General features: G+C 36.3%; 1 protein-coding gene across 4 annotated transcripts in view; it reads left to right on the forward strand.

Moving 5' to 3' along the window:
• The window catches only part of PARG (poly(ADP-ribose) glycohydrolase), a 75,360-nt gene that overhangs the window by 4,899 nt on the left and 50,040 nt on the right, over positions 1-20,421 (forward strand). For all 4 annotated transcript variants that reach the window (XM_080620406.1, XM_080620405.1, XM_080620407.1 and 1 more), the window contains exons 3-7: positions 1,608-2,588; positions 4,840-5,023; positions 6,110-6,232; positions 7,564-7,647; positions 8,659-8,733. In XM_080620406.1, coding sequence (XP_080476532.1) covers positions 1,608-2,588; positions 4,840-5,023; positions 6,110-6,232; positions 7,564-7,647; positions 8,659-8,733 — 1,447 coding nt within the window. The remainder of the gene's footprint in view (positions 1-1,607; positions 2,589-4,839; positions 5,024-6,109; positions 6,233-7,563; positions 7,648-8,658; positions 8,734-20,421) is intronic.

Raw genomic sequence — 20,421 nt, forward strand, 5'->3', positions numbered from 1 at the left:
CCTAATAGCTAATCTAAATCTGCTCTCTTCTAATTTAAAGCCAATTCCCCCTGTGCTGTCACTGCATGTCCTTGTAAAAAGTCCCTATTCAGCTTTCTTTTAGGCCTCCATCAGGAAATTGAAGGCTGCTCTAAAGTCTCCCCAGAGCCTTTTCTTCTCCATGCTCAACAAGCCCAACTCTCAGCCTGTCTCTACAGAAGAGGTGCTCCTGCCCTCTGAACATCTTTGTGGTCCTTTTCTGGACTCCCTCCGACAGGCCCATGTTGCTATTGTGTTAGAGGCCCCAGATCTGGATGCAGTACTCCAGGTGGGGTCTCATGAGAGTGGAGTAGAGAAGGAAAATCACCTCCCTTGACGTGGTGGCTACAATTCATCTGAATTTGAACACTGTTAGATTTGGTGTTGTCAATACCTTTTAACAGTCACTTACTGAGATGGCCACAGTAGCATAACTCATTTTTGTTCATCAAAATCTTCAGTGCAGTAGCATATGCATACATGGGGATTTAAATTATCATAACATAAGCCCCTCTAAAATTGTTTTGTTTTTAAGTAATCTTCTTGTGGATGAAGTTCCAAGCTATCATCTGTTGCTCCAAGCCTCTTTATTGTTTGTTTTCTTTTTGTTCTGTAGTGGTAAAGTTGTGAATGCTATCTCTTTATCCAGGGCACTCTTTTAGAAGAGAATCTGTTACCATTCAAGGAGGCAATTAGTGCCTTCAGGAATCTATTAAGATGTTCAGTTGCTGAATTTAAGATTGTGTAATAATTGCATATTTTCCTATCTAGTAGGCATGTGAATCTGGGCAGTGACCAGATATGCAGAGTTTTTAGCATGCTTAGCTTGCACTGTTTATATAAAATATTGTCACAATATACATTCAGAAAAAGGTATTGACAAAGTGATATATTCACCAAGATTAGTCAGGGTGTTTTTTAATATTCATATGGCATCTAAATATTTTCATCACTACACTGACACAAAAATTAGCAGGTATGAAATGACTTTCTAATGTTGTCTTGAAAAGTTTTGTCTGCTCATGCAAAACTCACTTAATTTCCCTGTGCAACCATTAGGACCATTTTGTATTGTGAATATTTTTGAAGTCAGGGGCAGCTTATTAAAATAAGGAAATAATAGGATGGTTTTGAGACTATAGACTACTGTGTCCTGCTCTTCTAAACGATGAATTTGTAGCTCTGAGGGAATGGCTACAAAACTGTTGATTTCCTTGCTCATTGTATTTAACTGATTAAAATGAAAGCTAAGGAGTACTTTATCATGACTTCTAATTTTTTGTCTGAAGAAAATAACTAAATAATAGCTTAATACTGTTTAGATTTTAAAATAAGGATAAGGAGTTACTGGAACATATATTTAAGGTAAACAACTGATTCATCATCCTTTGGAGCTTTTAAACAGAAATAGGTTGTTACTGAGCTGCATTCCCCAGTGAAGTAAAACTTGTTGATCCTAGTAGTGCTCACATAGTATAATGAGTAAAATTATGCAGTTTTTATTGTATGTTTATAGTAATATAATAGGTATATGTACAGGAATTCCATTTGGAGATAAGGCATTTAATTCTTTTACTTGTCTTTCACAGCTTACACAGCAAAATTAGTAACAATACTGAAGCAAATTCCAAGATGACTTCCATTAAAAAAGAGAACTTTTGTGAGCATGATGTGAAAAAGCTAGAGAATATTTGTCAGCAAAATTATTCAAAAATATCTGTCGAAGTTGGTGCAAAGCATGTAAATTTGCCTCAAACAGACAGCATGTATAGCTGGGAGGCTGAGGACAAAGATCCAGTCTTGGACACAGAGCCTGTGAAGGGGATGCAGTCTGGAGACCTTTTTAAAAATGCAAACATTGATCAGATGCACAAAACTGTCAAGCAGGCTCAGAGAGGCTGTGAGGAGAGCAGTGATAATTGTACTCAGAGGGAATCATCGTCTGGCCGGTCTTTGAAAATGGGAAATACAAAACTTCCTTCAAAAGACACCAAGACAGATGGACAAGTGTCTTCATGCAATTCACAGAAGCTAAAGACTTGTGATTCTGTCTGTTTAATGGGTGAACAAGAAGAATATGTAATTCCAGAAAGCCCACTTTCAGATACTGGTTGTGATGCTTGTATATCTGACCTTGGGGGTCCTGGGAAACTGAGCAAATGTCAGAGCAGTTCAGGGGATTCACCTGCTTTTGAGAAAGAAAGTGAACCAGAGTCACCGATGGATGTGGATAATTCCAAAAATAGCTGTCATGGATCAGAGGCTGATGAAGAAACCAGTCCATTTCTTGATGATCGAGAGGAAATTAATATGTCAAAATCCATAAACAAATCTTTTAGAATTCAATATGGGAATGCTGAACTGGAGTCAAGAAAATCACGTTTTTCTGCCAAAGGCTGCGAAAGTTTTGAGGAGATAGATAATTCTGTTAAAGAGGATGGTCTGCATACAAAGTCACCTGGGATCTCTCCTGCTCCATCATCAGAACTCAAAGGTGCAAAGCAGAGTGTGAGGAGGGATTCCAAAATCACCTCTCACTTCATGAGGATACCTAAAGTTGAAGAGAAAAGGTAGTGTTCTGTCTGCCTCTTCATCTGTTTTTTTCATTCTTCAGAATTTGGAGCATTTTGCAAAAATGTGTGTTAATACACAAAGAAAGCTTTGATGCAAGCTTGAAATAACTTATTTTTAGTGGGACTACTTGTGTATTGTTTTTTAAGGGTATCTTTGTCCAGTGCCTTTTTTTTTTTTTTTAAATTTTTTTTTTAATCATTAGAGATCTGTTAAAATTGGGAATTAAAGACACTGTAGGAAGTTATTTGCTTTTAATAAAGAAATGATTTAAGACCATGAGGTTTTTTAATACTTGAAAGAGACTGGTAGTACAGGAATGCTTAATGGAGTGTATCTCTGGCATTCATTACTTCATTCAGAATACCTGAGGAGACCAACGTTTTCCTTGTGGTTTTTTAAGTTTCATGTGTCAAAAATACTGAATCTAGTTTATTAAAGCATCAGTGCTACGTGAAATGAACAGCAATGGAAATGGAAGCCCTGAGCACGACCCAGACTTCACATGCTAGGTGTTGTGCAAAGACAGAAGGATAATCTCTGCTCTGAACAACTCAGATTTCAATGGGAGCTGAGGAAGTGAATAAACAGTAGAGGAGTAAGCAGGAGGAAGTGAATAAACAGTAGAGGAGTAAGCAGAAACAAGTGAACTCTGTGTGTTATAGAGTCATAGAATAATTAGGGTTGGAAAGGACCTTAAGATAATTTAGATCCAACAAGCAATTATCTTAGTAGACCTAAAATAGGGCAAGAAAGTAGTTTTGCACATCTTTACTGGAAGATCCTTTCTGCAAAGAACAGCACAAACCATACTGTTCAAGGAAATGAAGAGGGTGACAGAGGGTGGCTAACTCATGGTGGGAGCTTATGTTTGAGAAATCTTAAGAGATGAGTAGGCTGGTAGTGGAGTTGTTGGAAAACAAAAGAAGGTCGTTCCTAGGAAAAAATGAACGGATGAAGAATTTGCTAACAAAAGTTTGGAAAAGTGAGTCATAAAGTCAAAAACAATGGATTTACTCTTTTCACTAATTTAAATGAATTGCTGTTGTAGCAGAGCAGCAAAGGTTGAGGTTTATATTTGTCAGTGCTAGAGCATTGTGTGTTACGATAAATCCATGTTTGAGAAGGGAAACTCATGCAAAAGTTTTGCTGTATAGCTAGATGGGAATCCTAGAAGTGCTTTACAGAGGTAGAGTATGAGGCTGTAGAGAGATTACAGTTTTCCTTTTTGGGTCCTAAAATAAGATGATCTGAAGGTTATAAACCTCAGTGCCAGATGAAATAGTGGTACTCCCTACAGTGCTTAAGAGGGCAATTAGAAAATGTTAAAGCTTTTGTCCTGATTTTCGTTAGACCAGGTCTACAGCAGGCAGTAGTGTGTCTCCGTTCTTAACTTGTTGAGAAAGAAGCAGTAGAGTATCAAACACGTTTCAGTCATCACTAGTGCTATGCCAAAATTATCCTTTGGCTCTCAGATGAGCACTTGGGCCTGTACCCGGTGTCAGGCTATGTGTCACCGTTTGCATGTGATCAGCCAGGCTGGAGTTACTGTCCACGTCTGAAGATACTAACATATGCATAGACCAAACAGGTTGGACAACATCTTTATCCAAGGGTGGAGTAAGTTTGCTAAAGGGAATTTAGAGGTCAAAACAGTACCTCAAAGCATAGGCTTTTAACTTGTTTTGCATTTCACTCTGAGAGCTTTGTCTTGCATGAGAAATGTGGTATATTACATCAGACATACAGCAGATGAGATTTTTCTTCCCCATATCATGTCAGGTATACCAAATACCTTTAATCACTAAAGAGGATTAGATTAATTCATCTGCTCTTGCATATATTTGAATTTTGCAAATGTTTTTTGGATTGCTTTTCAGTTTCTGCTTCCATTGCAAGTATTGTATGCCTGGTGTGAAAAATAAAATCCTAGTGAGAAAGAGTGGTTAAGAAGTTGGAATTCTTTTTTGGTTGGTTTTTTTGTTTTGGATTTTTTTAGTTTGAAGATGGAATATGTGCATCTGTGTATGCAGGTGTGTTTTCTAGCAGTTGAAAAGGGGCTGCAGAAGGTATCCTGACAAATGCAGACCAATGAGCCTGTCTCCTGTCCCCAGGTAATGCTTTGGCCTGGGGTCACAGCAAAGGCTAGCAAATAAACTGTTATAACTCTGGAATGGAAATTTGTGTGTTTGCCTACCAGTTTTTTTTCAGTGGAAATAAAATTTTTTAACATACTTTATTTAACAACAGGAAAGAAAAGTGTGAATTTGAGCCCCTGAAGTCAGGAAGGAAGATTCCTAAATATGTGCCACCTCTTCTTCCAACTAATAAGAAATGGTTTGGGACACCGATTGAAGACATGAGAAGAATGCCTATGTGTGGAACTCGTCTGCCACATCTGCGGCCCTCAGCCAATCATACAGTAACAGTCCGAGTACGATCATTCAGTGTATTACTTGAAATCAAATTTCTTACTGAATTGTTCTGTAATATGAAACACCAAATGTTAGTCTGGTAGTATTAGCAGGTTGTGGAAATCAATCTATGCCATTCCTTGCAAGCAGACTGGCTGATTTTCCTAAAAACTGGCTTTTCTGATGCATGGGATTTAGGATATTAAGATCTAGAAGAAATGTAATTATGGTTTCACTGCCTCTGGCTTGTTAGGGATAAGTATTTTTCTTTTGCATAAGAGTGCGTGTACTTCCTTGCGTGAGTTGTAAACTGTGGGAATTTAAATACGTCTTCAATGTTGTCATGTTACATTCTCATTTTAATATTCTGTTTTGGGTTCAAGATACATGGAAGTTTCAAGGTATTTGAGATATGAAAAAGACAATGAAAGATTTTCTATTAATTTTACCACTACATTTTAGATCAGATCTGATATACTTGACTTTAATATTTTGGAGTAGCATGCAGTCAGATTATTGTTGAAATAAAGCATGTGAGCAGAAACCTATAGAGTCACAGATAAATCCCAAACAAAAGAAAAGCACATTAAGTTTAAATGCAAGTTCTGAGAGAATCCATGCTGCTGGAAGACTGTATAGCAGATTTAGTCTGTAAGACCGTCATGTTATTTATTTTTACGTTTCTGGTATTCTGTGGAGTACACTTGAAATACTGCTATATCTAGAAGGATTTCTCATCCTCTTCAGTGTTAGCTAAAGAATGTTATTTCTGCATATGACTATAGTTATGTTTTAAACTACTTTTTGAAAATATTTGGATGAAACCATGTAGATACTTAAATTCATAGTTGAGGAAATCTAGCTGATAATTGGACATAAAATAATTACATATATCACCTTTATTTCAGTGTGTTTCAAGAGGTCAAATGATAAGGTGGTATTCTTTTCACCAAGTGTAACAGATTTTCTAATTGGTCAGTTTGTAGCTTTCCCCTTTTCAGAAAGAATTGTAGAGGAGAGCTTTTCTACTTACGTTTTTGTTTACTTTTTATTTCTTTTGTTTCAAAACTTAAGAAGTGAGCTCCCCCGCCCCTCCTTTGTTGCAGGTAGATCTTCTGAGGGAGGGAGAGGTGCCTAAACCTTTTCCAACTCACTACAAAGATCTGTGGGACAACAAACATGTTAAAATGCCCTGCTCAGAACAGAATTTTTACCCTGTAGAGGATGAGGTAAGATGAAGTATTTACAATTGTGTAATCAAGTAAGTTTGTTCACATATAGGTGAGTTTTCAGTTCACTGCATTTGTTCAGTTGGCAAACTGTGTGTATAGAATTGGAAAATCAAGGAGATGAACATACCTGGTGTGGAAAGCTGGATTCTGGGTTATAATGCTTCAGGCAGAGCAGAAGACTTCGTGGTGGTTGTTTTGTTATTATTCTTGGTTTGTTCTGGGGTTTTTTTTTCCTAGTTATTTTGCCCAGCCCTTGATTTGATGATGTACATATTTATATCTACTTGGGAGTATAAATTTATACTCCATTTATATATTTCTATACTTTGCTATTTATATGTTATATAAATTGTGTGTGAAGCAATCTGGAATACCAACAGATGTCAATGAATTTGTAACCACGTTTTGATTATAATAATCTGTCAGGTATTGCTGATAGTGAGGTGTACCTGCTGTTCTGCTAAAACAGTGATGGAGAGCTTAGAGTTGACCTTGTGTGGCTTGTTGATGTGGTATTTCTTGTCACTGCTTGAGGCTTACTTAAACATACAAACTGAAAAACTTTACACTGTGGTGAGTAAAATCAGTGTGTCCTGTAGCGAAGGCTGTATAATGATTATTGATACTTGAATCTGGAACACAGAATTTTTATAGCCTCTAGGAAATACTCTCAGTCTTTTAATTTATCTATTTTACAGATACACTATAAATTGAATTTAGTTGATGTTTCAGAGAGAAAGTGCTGATAAGATTTTTGTTGTTGCCAGTTGAGCAAGAAGAGTTGTCTCTTCCCTTGTGGTAGTCTAATAAGAAATGTCATTATTGCTTGCAATGGGCAATAAGACTTTCGTGTTGAAGAAAAATATCACAGAAAGTACAAGTCTTAAATTTGGGTAGGTAGAAGAGTCAGCCACAGCTATATGCTTTTATAATCTGTGCCCTTATTATTATTATCTTATGTTTTTACAAAGTCCAGTTTATATTTTTTTGAGTTGTAGATTTTATAACTGTGATCATGTTTTGTCTGCAAAATCCACTTTTTTTCAGAAAGAATATAGAGAACATTATTTGTTGTTGAGAATGCATGAGGAAGACTGCTGCATATGTGAAAGGCTCTTCATGATTTTGTGACTTCTTCAGTTAAAAAGTAAAATTCAGCGGACTAGAAGTTGCAGAAGTTCTTTACAGTTACTGAAATGTGGTTTAAAGACCTTCACAAATAGAGCAAACTTTATTTAAAAAACTGTCAGAGAAGATAATTATTAGTAAATATGGCTTTCTGTTTTGAATAACTTCATCTGACTTTGTTTTGGGCTTTTGTTTTAAAGAATGGCGATAGAACTGCTGGAAGTCGATGGGAACTAATCCAAACTGCCTTACTTAACAAGTTTACTTGCTCACATGATTTGAAGGTAAGCTGTTCAATTTGAAATCAAGTCTATATACATATAAGTACATTCAGGTTCTCTGTGTACTATTAGTGATTCTGGCTCAGTCCTGTTTGTTGAGTCACTTACAAAAATGAATTAAAAAAATATCATGCTGTTCAAGGTATTCTCTAATGAATTAAATGTCTTAATGAGTCTCAAGTGATAACCACTGAATATATTTGTTATTTTTAAAACAAATTGTCTTTTATAAATCTACATAAAATTATTTGTCCAGCAGTATCTAATAGTTTGTGGTAGACATAGCATGTAGGATTTTTCTATAACCAGATGGTAGGGCGATGCACAGGTGCGAGAGTTTGAGACATTAACTGTTGACATCACTAAAACTGCAACAATTCAAGCTGCTGACAAAAATCTGTAAATCATGGAGATTAATGCTCTTTTTAAAACCCTTATAGTTCTTATTGGTTTTTAATGAATTGTGATTTGGAGCAGCTTAGAATTGCTATAATGTTTTTTGTGGAGAATAATATAATTTAGATTATACCTGAAAGGCAGGGAAGGAGGAGGATGCAAAAGCTACAGATAAACTTTAAATGAATACTTTTTTTTAGGGTGATTGTTGTTCTACAGGGTCTATTTAATTTGTTGTTCGAATTCTTTAAGCTCTTAAATTGGTAAAACACCTGCCGTCTTGCTGAGGAATGCTTTTTGGTATTTTTAAAGACTGTGAGCACAGGGTGAGGAATATTCACGCTGTATGTTGTAGGCAGATCCAAGCATGCCTTGTCCTGTTTTGTGCTAGGAGGAATAACCCGTAGACTAAAGCTTATTCAATGCTAAACCTAAAGTAACAGGATTCAGTATTACGGAGTTGCACCGTAGTAATCTAGATCTATGGATTTTGGTAGGCTCTGTGACAGGTTTTAGCCACTAGATGGTACTGTTCCTTCACTAAGGAAATTCCATAAAATCTGTTTTCTTCTCTTAATAAGTATGTCTAAGCTTTATTTTGCTATGCTCTTTCCCCAGGAGGCTATATTGAGGTACAACATTGCTTATGCCAAGAAATGGGACTTCACTGCTCTCAACGACTTCTGTGAGAAGGTAAACCCAGTTGACTTGAAATAGGAAGAAAAATAAAATAAAAGTGACTGCTTTGTCTATACATCTCAATGCTTTTGGCTTTATTTCCCTTTTCAAGGGTAAAGGTTTTGCAGTCACCTATGTGGATGTTTATTTGGCTGGTAACTTCAGTTGAAATGATAATTAAGCTTTATAAACTGGATTAATTTTAAATCTCAAGCAGATAATTTGAGTGCTGCAGTAACACCTAAGGTTACTGAAGGCAGGGTGAGAAATGCCTTTACGAAAACCAGACTTACTAAGAAATTGTATTAATATTTTCAGTGTGATTTTTTTTGTCTTTTTTTTTTTTTTAAAGTGATGCTCTTTTTTCCCTTTTTTAAAAAAACTTTTGTGTTGCAGTGGTATGTGTATAGTCTGTGTTTTGCTGGTCTAGCAGTAAATTTTTTCTGTATACTGAGATGATGAATTTCAACTTTAGAGCCTTTGAAAGGTTGGTGTGGTTTTCATGACTTCATGTTACCTTCCTGAAAGAAGAAAAACAAATAGTAAGTGATAAATGCAAGTTGGACTATTATTAATGTACATCCTGACATGTGAGGTTCCCAGAAGTGAGGAGACCTGTTTCAAGATACAGATTTTTGGACCAAGGTGAAAAGCATGTAGCCATACATATTAAATAAGGAACAGCGAAGCACTACAAGACAGTGGCTCCTTGTAGACCACAGGAGCAAAATCTTACCCTGGCTTTATTGAATATATTAAGTTTTGTGAACAGAATATACAGAGGGGGATACGTTTTGTAAAGAGATGTAAACATCTTTTATATTATGAAGAGATATGTGAACTCTTCCAGTTTTGTAAATTAACAAGGCATCTGCTGTCAAAGACTATTCACAGTCTGCTTAAGTGAGCAGCTATTGAGTGAAAAGCTGAGATCCTCTGTGGAAATGACCTAAATATACTAGCTGTAGTGCAGTGAGGCTTTTGAAGTGACTATGTTTGGGAGTTAACAATTAATGGCTTACCACTGGCTCGTGTATTTTCTTGTTTATCTTATGGTTTTGAGGGAGCAGGGGAACTGTTTCAGATTATGTTTGCTCAGCAAAAGTTGAGAGGGTTGGTTGAAAGAAAAGCTGGCTTGAGTAATCAGCCCAAAAGGGAGGGGCAGCAGCTCAACAAAGGGAGAAATAATCACAAGTACTACAGAGTTTATGATCCTCAAATATCTGTGTATATTCTTGGGTACTGTTGACTTCTAGTGCATTCTGAACCAAGAATTCTGTGGTCTGATTTAAAAGGGAGCTGAGTCTGATGGTGTCTATTTTAATGATTTGTTTACTGTATTCAGATAATTACTTCAATAGGTCAATTGGTCTGTGCTTGCGAAATTATAAAGTAACATTTGTTATTTTAAATTCTGATTCTGGACAGAGCTCACCTTATCTATTAATCTGTTAAATGCTTTCATGTCTGTCTTAGGTTGTGTTTGGTTCTTGTTTTAGGCAGTTTCCTCTCAAAGTTACACAGTCAAAATGTGCATTATTTTGAAATACTGCTTATAAGATTAAAAACAGTCCTCTCATAATAATTACCAGTTTCTTGGATTGAAGTTCATTTTCCTTTAAGATTAAAAGACTTTCAGCTTTCTTAAAAAAACCTGGCTCAAATATATGATAACTGTTTCCCGTCAGCTGTTTTCAAAATGTACCCTGACACGCACAGGCTGTTCAAAGTGATGTCAGGAGAGGGAGCCCTTGCACTATTTTAAAAAGATTCCGCAGTTAACCAGTGGAAGTAAAATTCCTATTTGTACAGTGAAGTAAATGTGGAAGCTTGGAGGTTTTTTAATTCTTTAAGTTCATAGCACCCATCAGTAATGTATGTAAAGTTCTTGGTGGTTTATTTGCTTGAGACATCCATCAGTTTTGTTGTCCTCTACAGAATTTCCACACTGTTGTCTTGATTTGTTTTGCCATCTGTTTCTTTATGTTTGGCAAACAGGCTTAGGATTTATTCAAGTTATTGCTTAGTGGATGAAAACTGTTAGTGCTGACATTTTTCTTCTTGCTTGCAAAATTCTTGTTACTTGTAAGTCATCCTTGTGTCTGTTTCTCTAGAATTTACCTAGAAGACAGACAGCAAAGAGTAAACAACAAGCAGAAAAAGAATGGTGAGGAAACTGTTGTGGATGGAGCTGTCTTGAGATCCACAAAGTGTTGTAGATGAGCTTTATTTATGTGAATGATAATAGGCTGGGAATGTATTACATGCTGTGGATCAATAGTGCTACGTGCTGTGGAAGTATTTATTTTTCTTTCTCATAGATTTGCCCTTCTACTTCCAGGCAGGAAAATTCTTTTGCTTTTTCCAAGTGCCTGAAATAGTGTCTAGGGGGGTCATTGTTTAGGGTTTATGTCTTAGACTAATCTGCTGCAAGAGCAACTCTATTTAAAGGGAAAAGTAAAGCTTTATCATTTAAGACAGTCACATGGTCTGCTGCTTTAGATTGGGCCTGCTCGTTCCGGGCATGCTTTGTGTTTACTGTATTGCTTTCAAGTCTCTTAGAGCTTAAGCATAATTCTTACTAATGTTGTTTCATGAACTCTTCCTCTTATTGCTGGCACCTGTCTTGCTCTTTCAGGAACAAAGGAGTGTTTAAGCCTGAAAATGACATGACATTGTACAAGCAGTGCATAACTTTCTTTAAAGGTGATCCTTCTTTTAAATTCAGCTTTAGTTGCATAGTGTACAGGAGCTTAAGTCATCAGGATTTATGTTGTGTGGCTTCAGGAACCTTCATGATATAGAACCTGTGTTACTGTTAAATTCTGAGCTCTCTTGAGGTAAACCAGTTGGTGAGCAGCCTCATAACTTGTTCTTGCCCTTTACAGTAGAGCAGTTTCAAAGAGTTATTTGGTCCCATCTAAAACTTGTGAGATTTAGCACAAATATTTAAGTTAGTAACAAATTACTGAAAAAATATGTAAGACAGACACTTAAAGTGAGAAAAACTCTGCAGGCAATGAAACAACAATGGGTGCTTTTATTGCTCATATGGTTTAATTTCCGTTGTCTCCTCAGCTCCTTTGAAACCTGGAGAAAGAACTGTGGCAATTACATCATTTTAGTATCAGAAAACAAGAACAATGCTCTATGCTTTTTAATTCTTACTTGCAAGCTAAGTTATACAGGTTTTCCTGGCATGCTTCAGTAAAGGAAAGAATCAGATCCAGTCATTTGATTTTTTGCCACTCTTCCTGCCTTTTTTTTTTTTTTTTTTTTGTATATGCAAAGCAGAAAGAGAAGGACTCATTATGTAAGGACTGCTGGCATTTAGAATCCCCAAATATCTGTGTTTAAAAAGCTACTTGGTGAAATTATATCTGTATACTATTAAGCGCTGAAAATTATTAGATCCAGTACTGAGGCATATCATTAAAAGACATGTCATCTCTGGTTATTACTCAGGTATTGGAAATGGCAAATAGTTTAGACATAATTTTGATCTTTTAAGCACAGACTGAAGATTGGAGTTTATGTAAATTTGTGTGGTATACACAGTGATTGTCTCTGAGCTTCTGTGAGTCATTTGAAAAATGGATCACAAAACATCTTGCAGATGTTCACATTGTGTCCAAAACTATTTTTATGTTTGTCTGAACTCTTTGAGCTTGAACATCTTGGTGGGAAGATTGTGTCTGTGGAATGGAGAAGACACTATGAGAGGAGTCAGGAATGGTGTAAAGGTATGTAATAGTTTCCATATGAGGAACATTAAATAAACTAGTACTGTTTGATCTTTTTGTCTTGGGTAAGAGAGAAGTGAGGATAAGTATAACAGTGCCATCCAATATGAACGTAAGAGAGGGTGAAGAGAAAATGGCTGTTCATTTGTCTAGTGCAACAGTTAAGGGACATCAGATGGGTGTTTCTAGCCAGGTAAGGGTTTCAAAACCAGACAAAAGTACTTATTTAGATACTGAACAAAAGGCTGTGGAACTCCTTCTCAGTGGATGTAAAGGATGCTATGACTTTACATCAGCTTTTGAAGGGATTTGGAGAAATTGCTGGTAGAAAGACCCCAGTGACATCTACACAGATACTGTGATGGGCTCTGGTACTGAAATGGATTACTGCAAGTAAAGAGCATTGTAAGGAAGTGCTGCTAATTACTTGTTTTACTTGGTGTTAGGCTTTTCCAGGCATCTTTTGTTGATGGGATTTCATGAACTTTTGTCCATTTTTACATTCTTATGACTTCGCTGGGTTGAAGATGAGAGGCAGAAATTGCCTTGTCACGCAAGCCCCATTGTGGCAGAGTACCAACAAGAGATGTTGCTGACAGAAGGGCATGGGGATCTATACACTAACATCTTCTGGGAGGACAAAATAGTAATGGTAACTGGCATTTTAGCTGAACCTCACTTGAAGGTACTTACACCTTTTAAAATGCAGAACTTGGTGCCTACTTGATGCAAGTAGAATATGCTGCTGGTATCTTTACAAAGATAATCTCTCATTCTCCACTGTGTAATGCTCAGTTTCCAACTGTTAGATTTGGCTTTTAGTATAGGAAAAAGCATGTGTGCGTCTGCAGTGCCTGTTTATGGATGTCTTGTGGTCTTCTTGTCTATTGAGAAAGCTGTTTGAAACCAATGTATTTAATGACCAGGATCTGCATATTTGCTCCTGATTCCTATATAAATTCAGCATTCAGGAAATCCTTTTCTCTTATGAAAGAAGCTGTGTAACTCTTAAATTTGAATTTTTCTAAGCGGTTGAAAGAAACGTGATGATGCTCTTTAAAAAGACCATTGTCTCTGCTGTCTATGCTGAACTGCAGAGAAGAGCCCTCCAGCATGAAGGAAGAATGTACCAGACCACTTTATCTATGCTCCTTTTCCTCTTTTTCCAGTCAAGCATAAGCTCACTCATTTTAGCCTCAAAACTGGCTGTTATCTTTTTATCTTTTTTTTTTTTTTTATGGCACAAATCTCAGCTTATCCTAGGATCTGATAAAAAGCAATGTAGCAAGAAAACAAGGTCAGTTGTCAAGCTGAAGGAATATATTGCCATTTTTCTTCACCCTTTAGTTGTGCTTTTACATGATATAGAATCTGGGGTATTAAAGTTTGTCTTACAATTATAGGTGTAATTAGTTTTGAAACAGGATTAGAAAAGAAGTCCCATTTTTCCCTGCTTTCCATTAAAACTTGCATGACAATTATACTTTCTGGATCCTAGGTCCTTTCAGAAGTCTGAAACAGTCAGGATGCGAGGCTTCTTGCTGGCTGATTTTACATGCAAGTGTCAACCTGTAAATATCTAGAACCTCAGTTAATATCTTTTTCACATTTTGTATAAATTTGATTTAGAAATACCTAGACTTACATAATATGCAATACAAATATGTAAATAAATTTATTTATAAACACAACTTTATATTTCCCATAAATATCACACATCTCTATTACAGATGTTTTGCTCTTCCTAAAGTCTGGCTTCCTTTTCTGGAAAAAAATTAAAGTTAATTGTTGTATGAGAAGTTATGTTTCAATTGGACAAATCCTTACTATTTAAATTTTGGCCTATCAATATTCATATGGATATGTGCACACGCTTTCTAAGATACTACTTTTTCTACTGCAGTTATTCTGCACAGATTCCAGAATGTAGGAGAATATTCTTAAAAGTGAGGAGCGGTGAAGCATATTACAATGAGTCTTGTTTCTGTTAGTCAGTGCTTTGCACTTAGGTATAATTAAATTAAATAGAAGAACAATCTTATATTTCACTGGACTATGTGTTACTGCATTGGTAAATTGTGGCATAAACCTAGTGAGACCTGGGGTAATACCTGCACAATGTGCTTAGTGCATTTTTTTCGAAACTATATTTTCTCATTTGAATGTATGTTCCTGCATGGTATAACAGCACATTTAGCCTGAACTAGGTACTTTCAGAAAATGTGTCAGATGCAAGTAACTGAGTTAAGATGGAACATATTAAATGTTGGGGAACTGAGCGTAAAAATCAGATGTGCGAATATTAGCAGTATGGCTGCTTCTTCTCTGAGAAGATTGGTTAAGTTTTGAGATCACTGAGTGGATTTGAATGAAATTAAGAACAGTCTTTTCAACGAAATACTCCAATTGTAAAATTTCAAGCAGCCACAGGACCACACAGCCTTTAAGTGTGTATGAGTGGTTTTAAGCCTAATAACCTTAATTTAATAACATTAAATTTAGTAACCTTAAGAAATTTTGGAAATTACCTGGAAAACTCTGGAAATAATACTTCAATGTTTTTTACCATTATTTCCCTTTTTTATCTGAAAGGAAGACTATAAATGCAACATCTGAAGATGATTTGACTGTAGAGTAGTCTAGATGGTATATGGTTGAGCTCCGGGTTTTCACTCATTTGGAAAAGCCTGAACTGTTCAAAAACACTTGCTACTGTTAAGTATTGTGCATAGCTTAGGAGAATTTTATGTTCTAATAAGGTTTTACCCCACTCTTGTTTCCTAGCAGGTCTTCTGAACCATGTCAGTCTTTCCTGTATGTTTTGTTGTTTGAATGACTTGCTTGAAAAATGATTGCTGTAATCAGTGATCCTGGAATAGAAGGAATTTTAAAGTACCAAATTTTTCTGGTGACTGAGTTTTTGATAAATCATTTTTATAATTGTCTGGACAGTACTAACAGAAGTGAGCATTGTACAGAGATGTCAGCACCACAAATGTAGGCTTTTAAAGCAAGAAACAAAATGTCCCAAGGCTGAAAATAGCCTATCCATTGCTACTTGCTGCATTGCATTTTAGTCCAGATGTTTTCAAACAATTTTCATTGCATCAGATTACCTTTTTAAAAATCTAAACTGAAAAGGTCTTTCGAGTGTGCCATGAAGGGTTTTCTTTTCACAGTAGCAGAAAGGAATTTATCCCCATATTGAGCTAAATGTGAACTTTTCTGGAGTGGGGGAAGTATACATCTTGTACACATTCAAAACGTTAGAAGCTAAGCATTGTACAGGAGAAACGGCATTGAGTGCTGAATTACAGGCTTATTCATAGTTTTCTGTACTTTCTCAGCAAAATAGTTGAGTATCTTTTAAGTGGTGTTTTGTAAGCACCGTCACAATGGCTATTGCATCAGACTGTTGACTCAGAATTACCAGGCAAAGGATATCTATACACACTAGGTGCAGAGTTTTAATTACGTTGTATCTGAAGTGTTTTGAGATAATGTAGATACATTCTGAGGATCTCTTTCTTAGTTTTTCTTCACTGTATTGAGAACATTCCTATTTAAGAAAGAAAAAACTCGTGTTAAATATAATTGTTCTGGTTTTAGAAGCTATCTTCTAATACATGCTTATTTTGTTTTGTGGGCAGGGGGATGTTGAACAGATTTCTTTGCTTCCATTGGGCTATGTGTAAATCATCATCTGTCCGTGCTCACCTATTTATCCCAAATGACTGAGAGAAAATCATTTTGGTTGTAGGATTTCCCTTACCTGCTTTGTGCCTTCAGATTTTTTTTCCCATTTCTTCTATGTGTCTGGAGCAGTTAAAAAGTTAAAATAAGAAAACTCTGGTCAAGGTTCTCAAGAGATGCTCTGAAAAAGTGTCCATGGAAGTAGGGAAGTTGTAAAGAGGCATTGCCATTATTAGGATGAATGTGAAGGCATAAATGAAGTGTATTGTAACTATATGCCTGATTTTTCTCCTGCTTTTTTCTCTGCAAAACTGTATTTGTTTCTATGCTTCCTTGCAGAGTTGGTTACTAGGTACCATGCATTCTTTAGAGAGTGGCAAAGGTGGCATAGTGTGTACCCTGGAAATGGTCTCAGGGTGTTATTTAGCCAATAAAATATTTTTTTCTTAAGATACTGGTTGTTTTGAGTCTATAAAATTGACAAGCAAAAAAATAGTCTATAGGTTTGTTGAAATTTACAATGTTGTTATCTTTTGATCCTTCTTTTCCCCCTTCTCCCTGTGCTTGACTTGTTTTTTGGGTGTTTTTATTTTAATGATTAAGAAAATAAATCTTTCATAAAGGGCAATAGCTGCGTTGTCTCGTGAAGCTTTTAGTGCCAATGTTATTGGTTTCAGAAGCAGTTGAATAAAGTTATGTAAAAGTTAATTATCTGATGTAGTCAAATACTACACTGTGGCAGATGTTTTCAAAATCATGACAGTATTAAATATTATCCCCCTTACCCCCCCTTCAAGTACTGTGTTTAGAGAGCTAAGAGTTTTGATTGAACCTAGAAACATAATTTTCAGCCTTAGCTTGTGTTAGTCAGATGAATGATACTTTTTATCCTTGTTACAGCCCTGGTATAGAAACAAGGTCATTGTCCTTTTCACTTCTTCCCAAGAGTTAACTTAAAAAGTATTTAGGAAGCAGTATTTGACTGTTCTTCCCAGGACTGTGCCACTGCCTTGGAAATGGTTGTGATGCTTCTATTTGTGATAGAATTGCTTTGCAGGAGGGTACAGGTAGAACCTGTTGGTGGCCGGTAGAGTATGAGGACTGAGATTTCACTTACTTGTAGTGAAAATGACTGAGGTTAGATTTCCAGTACCTTGGAAGTATAAACTTGGCTTCTAAAACCATTAAGAGGAGATGAAAAAATAAACTTTTTTTTTTTTCCCTCTCACAGTTTATTTACAATATTGAAAAGTTTGAGAACAAACCTGCAGTTTGAAACCTGCAGGGATGATACATCCCAGAGATCATTCCAGAGTTGGATTGGCAGAAGATGTGAATGAGCCTTCATGGGGGGAAAAATTAAACAAAATTTTATTTACCTCTGACTTGTAAGCTGTCTTCTTTTTTTCTTTTGAAGTGTCAGTTTGTGGTTTTGATAAATGTCAGAGGCATTCTTCTTCTCAAATAAGATCTTTCTGTGCATAATCCAGCATTATGGGCTTTTTTCTTCTTCCCTCCAAAGATTACTTTATCCTTCCTTTGGTTTCTAATCACACAAGTGCTAATCACACAAATCCAATGGGATGGATTTGACAGCTAAGTGTGTTTCCTGCTGACTTAGTTTTATAAGGAAACTAAAAGAGGCAGATGAGAGTATTCTTCCCTGCAGTTCTGGTCATTCGTTAACCTGATAAAATGGGAGCTAACACACACTTCCCACCCTGTGCTTTGCTTCTAGATTCCAATCTTGTTTATATGTATAATATTTGGCATTCTGACAAAGAGCCTGTTTTACTTATCCATACAAGTTAGTGGTCTGCAGCCTAGTATCTCTGTCTAGGTATCAAGTATGGTGATAGTTGTGGCAGAATGTGTTTAATTCATCTACTCCTTGTCCAGAAGAAAAGGCTTTGTAGAGAGTACAACTTAGTGAAGCTTGTTTTGGGTTATTTTTTGGAGAGTGTATTAGCTTAAATATATTAGTTTTTGAAGTTGCTTGATAAGAACTTGTTTAGGCTGCCCCCCTCTCTCCTCCTCTCCCCAGCTGTACCTGCTTTTAAGATTCTAGGGTGATGTTTAAAAGCACTTATGACAAGGGCTAGGGGAAGAAGGGGGAGTTCAGGTGAGCAGTCTGACATTGGTTTACTTTAAGGTAAAAGACATAAAAGTTATAGAGTGGCTTGGTTGCTTTTTGGGGCATTGAGGAGTTCTATTCATGGATCTAGACACCACCATGTGTAAGCAGTACACAAATAGCATACGAAAAGCATGTGACTCCTGTATGAGACAGGAGAACAAGTGCGTATAGGCTGCTCTGGGAGGAAAAGAGCACCCACATACTGTGATTGCTTAAGTATGCTCAAGTTTTTGTGTGTGTTTTCAAAGGAAACTCTTAGCTGGGGGGAAATAGTGAGGGAAATGCTTCAGGCTGCCTGGGAGGTTCATCTGTGGGATCCTCTAGGAAAGAAAAAAAAGTGGGAAATAAAAATTGTTAACATTATCCACAAGTGCACAAGAACCAATACTTTATATAATAGTGCAAGAGCACAATTAAACTCTTGTATCTCATTTGATAGTGACATGTGAGCCTTTTGGAAGGGAGCCAGAGTCCCTTTGTTTCTGAATGAAACAAAGCAGCATTTTAAATGCTTATGGGTAGAACATGACTGTTAACGGTTTTAGAAAGAAATTAATCCTTCAAACCCAGCTTCCTGTTGTACTTGTTCCTCAAGTATATGTTTTACTTTTTTCCCCAGTTGCTTGCTTTTCCTGATATCCTCACCAAAACTGCAAAATTACAAAAGCTGACCTATGTTTTTTCAGGAGACCATTCAGAGTTGTCTTGGACTTCATGTCATGTTCCACCTACGTATTTCGTGTATGTGGCACTGAGCAAATCTTTCTCTTTGAGAATGTGGATAGTATTATTTTGTTCACATATCTTTATTTTCTTTGAATTGCAGACTTGATTGCTACAGCTCTATTTGCAATCCAGTTTTTCAGCTTGGAAGTATTTATCAGGTGGATCTTAACTGCCCTGTAAAAGTACACAGTTACATTTTTTTTTTTTTTTTTTTTTTTTTTTTTTCTTTGAGACAAATTGGACACAGTGAAGAAAGAAAAAGAAAAATACTCCAGAAATGAGGAGAATGAACTTACTGTGAATAGCGTACATAGAAGTTATGCATTTTGTCTAGTTGGTTAAGGAGGCCGTTACCATGTATGATATCTTACATTAAAATAATTAGGGAAGCTATTACTGGAAAGGCAGATCAGTATTATAACTGATGGTACAGAGCACTTATAAACTGCAACAAAGTAATTCTACGAAACTGCATGAGGCTTATGGCAGCCAGGAAGGAAAAAGTCAGAAGGTCAAAATCCATTAGAATTAGGAAGTAAGACACAATCTGAAGGAAGTACTCTGGTGTTCCCCTTTATCCTTAAGAATGGTTCAGTTGGTCCCTGTCCTGCCACAGAAGTTAATATGAGGAAATAAAACCAAACAAATTGAAAGCATTAAGCCACGGCTGTTTTAGCTCGCTGGTTGCCTGTTGGCATAATGACTCTACCTTCCCATGTGATAGATAGAGCTGTCCAAATTTGTGTTCTCTATGTGCAGTTTGGTTTGATGAGCTGTCAGGTTTAGATTTAAACTCTCTACCATCACTATCACCCTGTGCTACCTCAGATCCTTCTTATTAGGATGGTTGGGCATACTCGTTCATTACGTTTTGGAAGACTAGCTTATAGTGACAAGAGGACATTACTTATGGCTGTATTTAGTCAGGCCTCTTTGCTGCAGTATGAAGTGTTCATTTTGCAAAATTGCAATGCAAGTTTGGCCAAGAGCTCTTACCTCTGCTACAGCTCGCTGAATCATTTGCATCTTATGAATTGGAGCGCTAAGTCATGTTCATTTAATCAGTCGTTCCAGTGTAAGTACTGATGAAATCACCAAATGATTTCTTTGGCAAAAGGCAAGTCATACTTTGTAGCTCTGATTCTGTATACTTCTCCCATGGGGTATAAACCCTGCTTTTATTTCATTCCTAAATAATTTTTTGCATGATTGGAGGGCTATGAATAAAGTCAACAGTATAGGTTTGGTTTTATTTCAAATCCTGAAGGAAGCTGCAAAGGACATGTATACGTAATAAAGAAAGGAGAAACTGATCAATTGTTTAAAAATAAAGTTGCTTTGATGCTTAAAATATTTTCCTTTATCAAAAGCTGACAACCTTTTAATATAGTGGAATTCCTTAAA

This window comes from Psittacula echo (assembly GCF_963264785.1).
Source record: "Psittacula echo genome assembly, chromosome: 6".
NCBI classification, from domain to species: Eukaryota; Metazoa; Chordata; class Aves; order Psittaciformes; family Psittacidae; genus Psittacula; species Psittacula echo.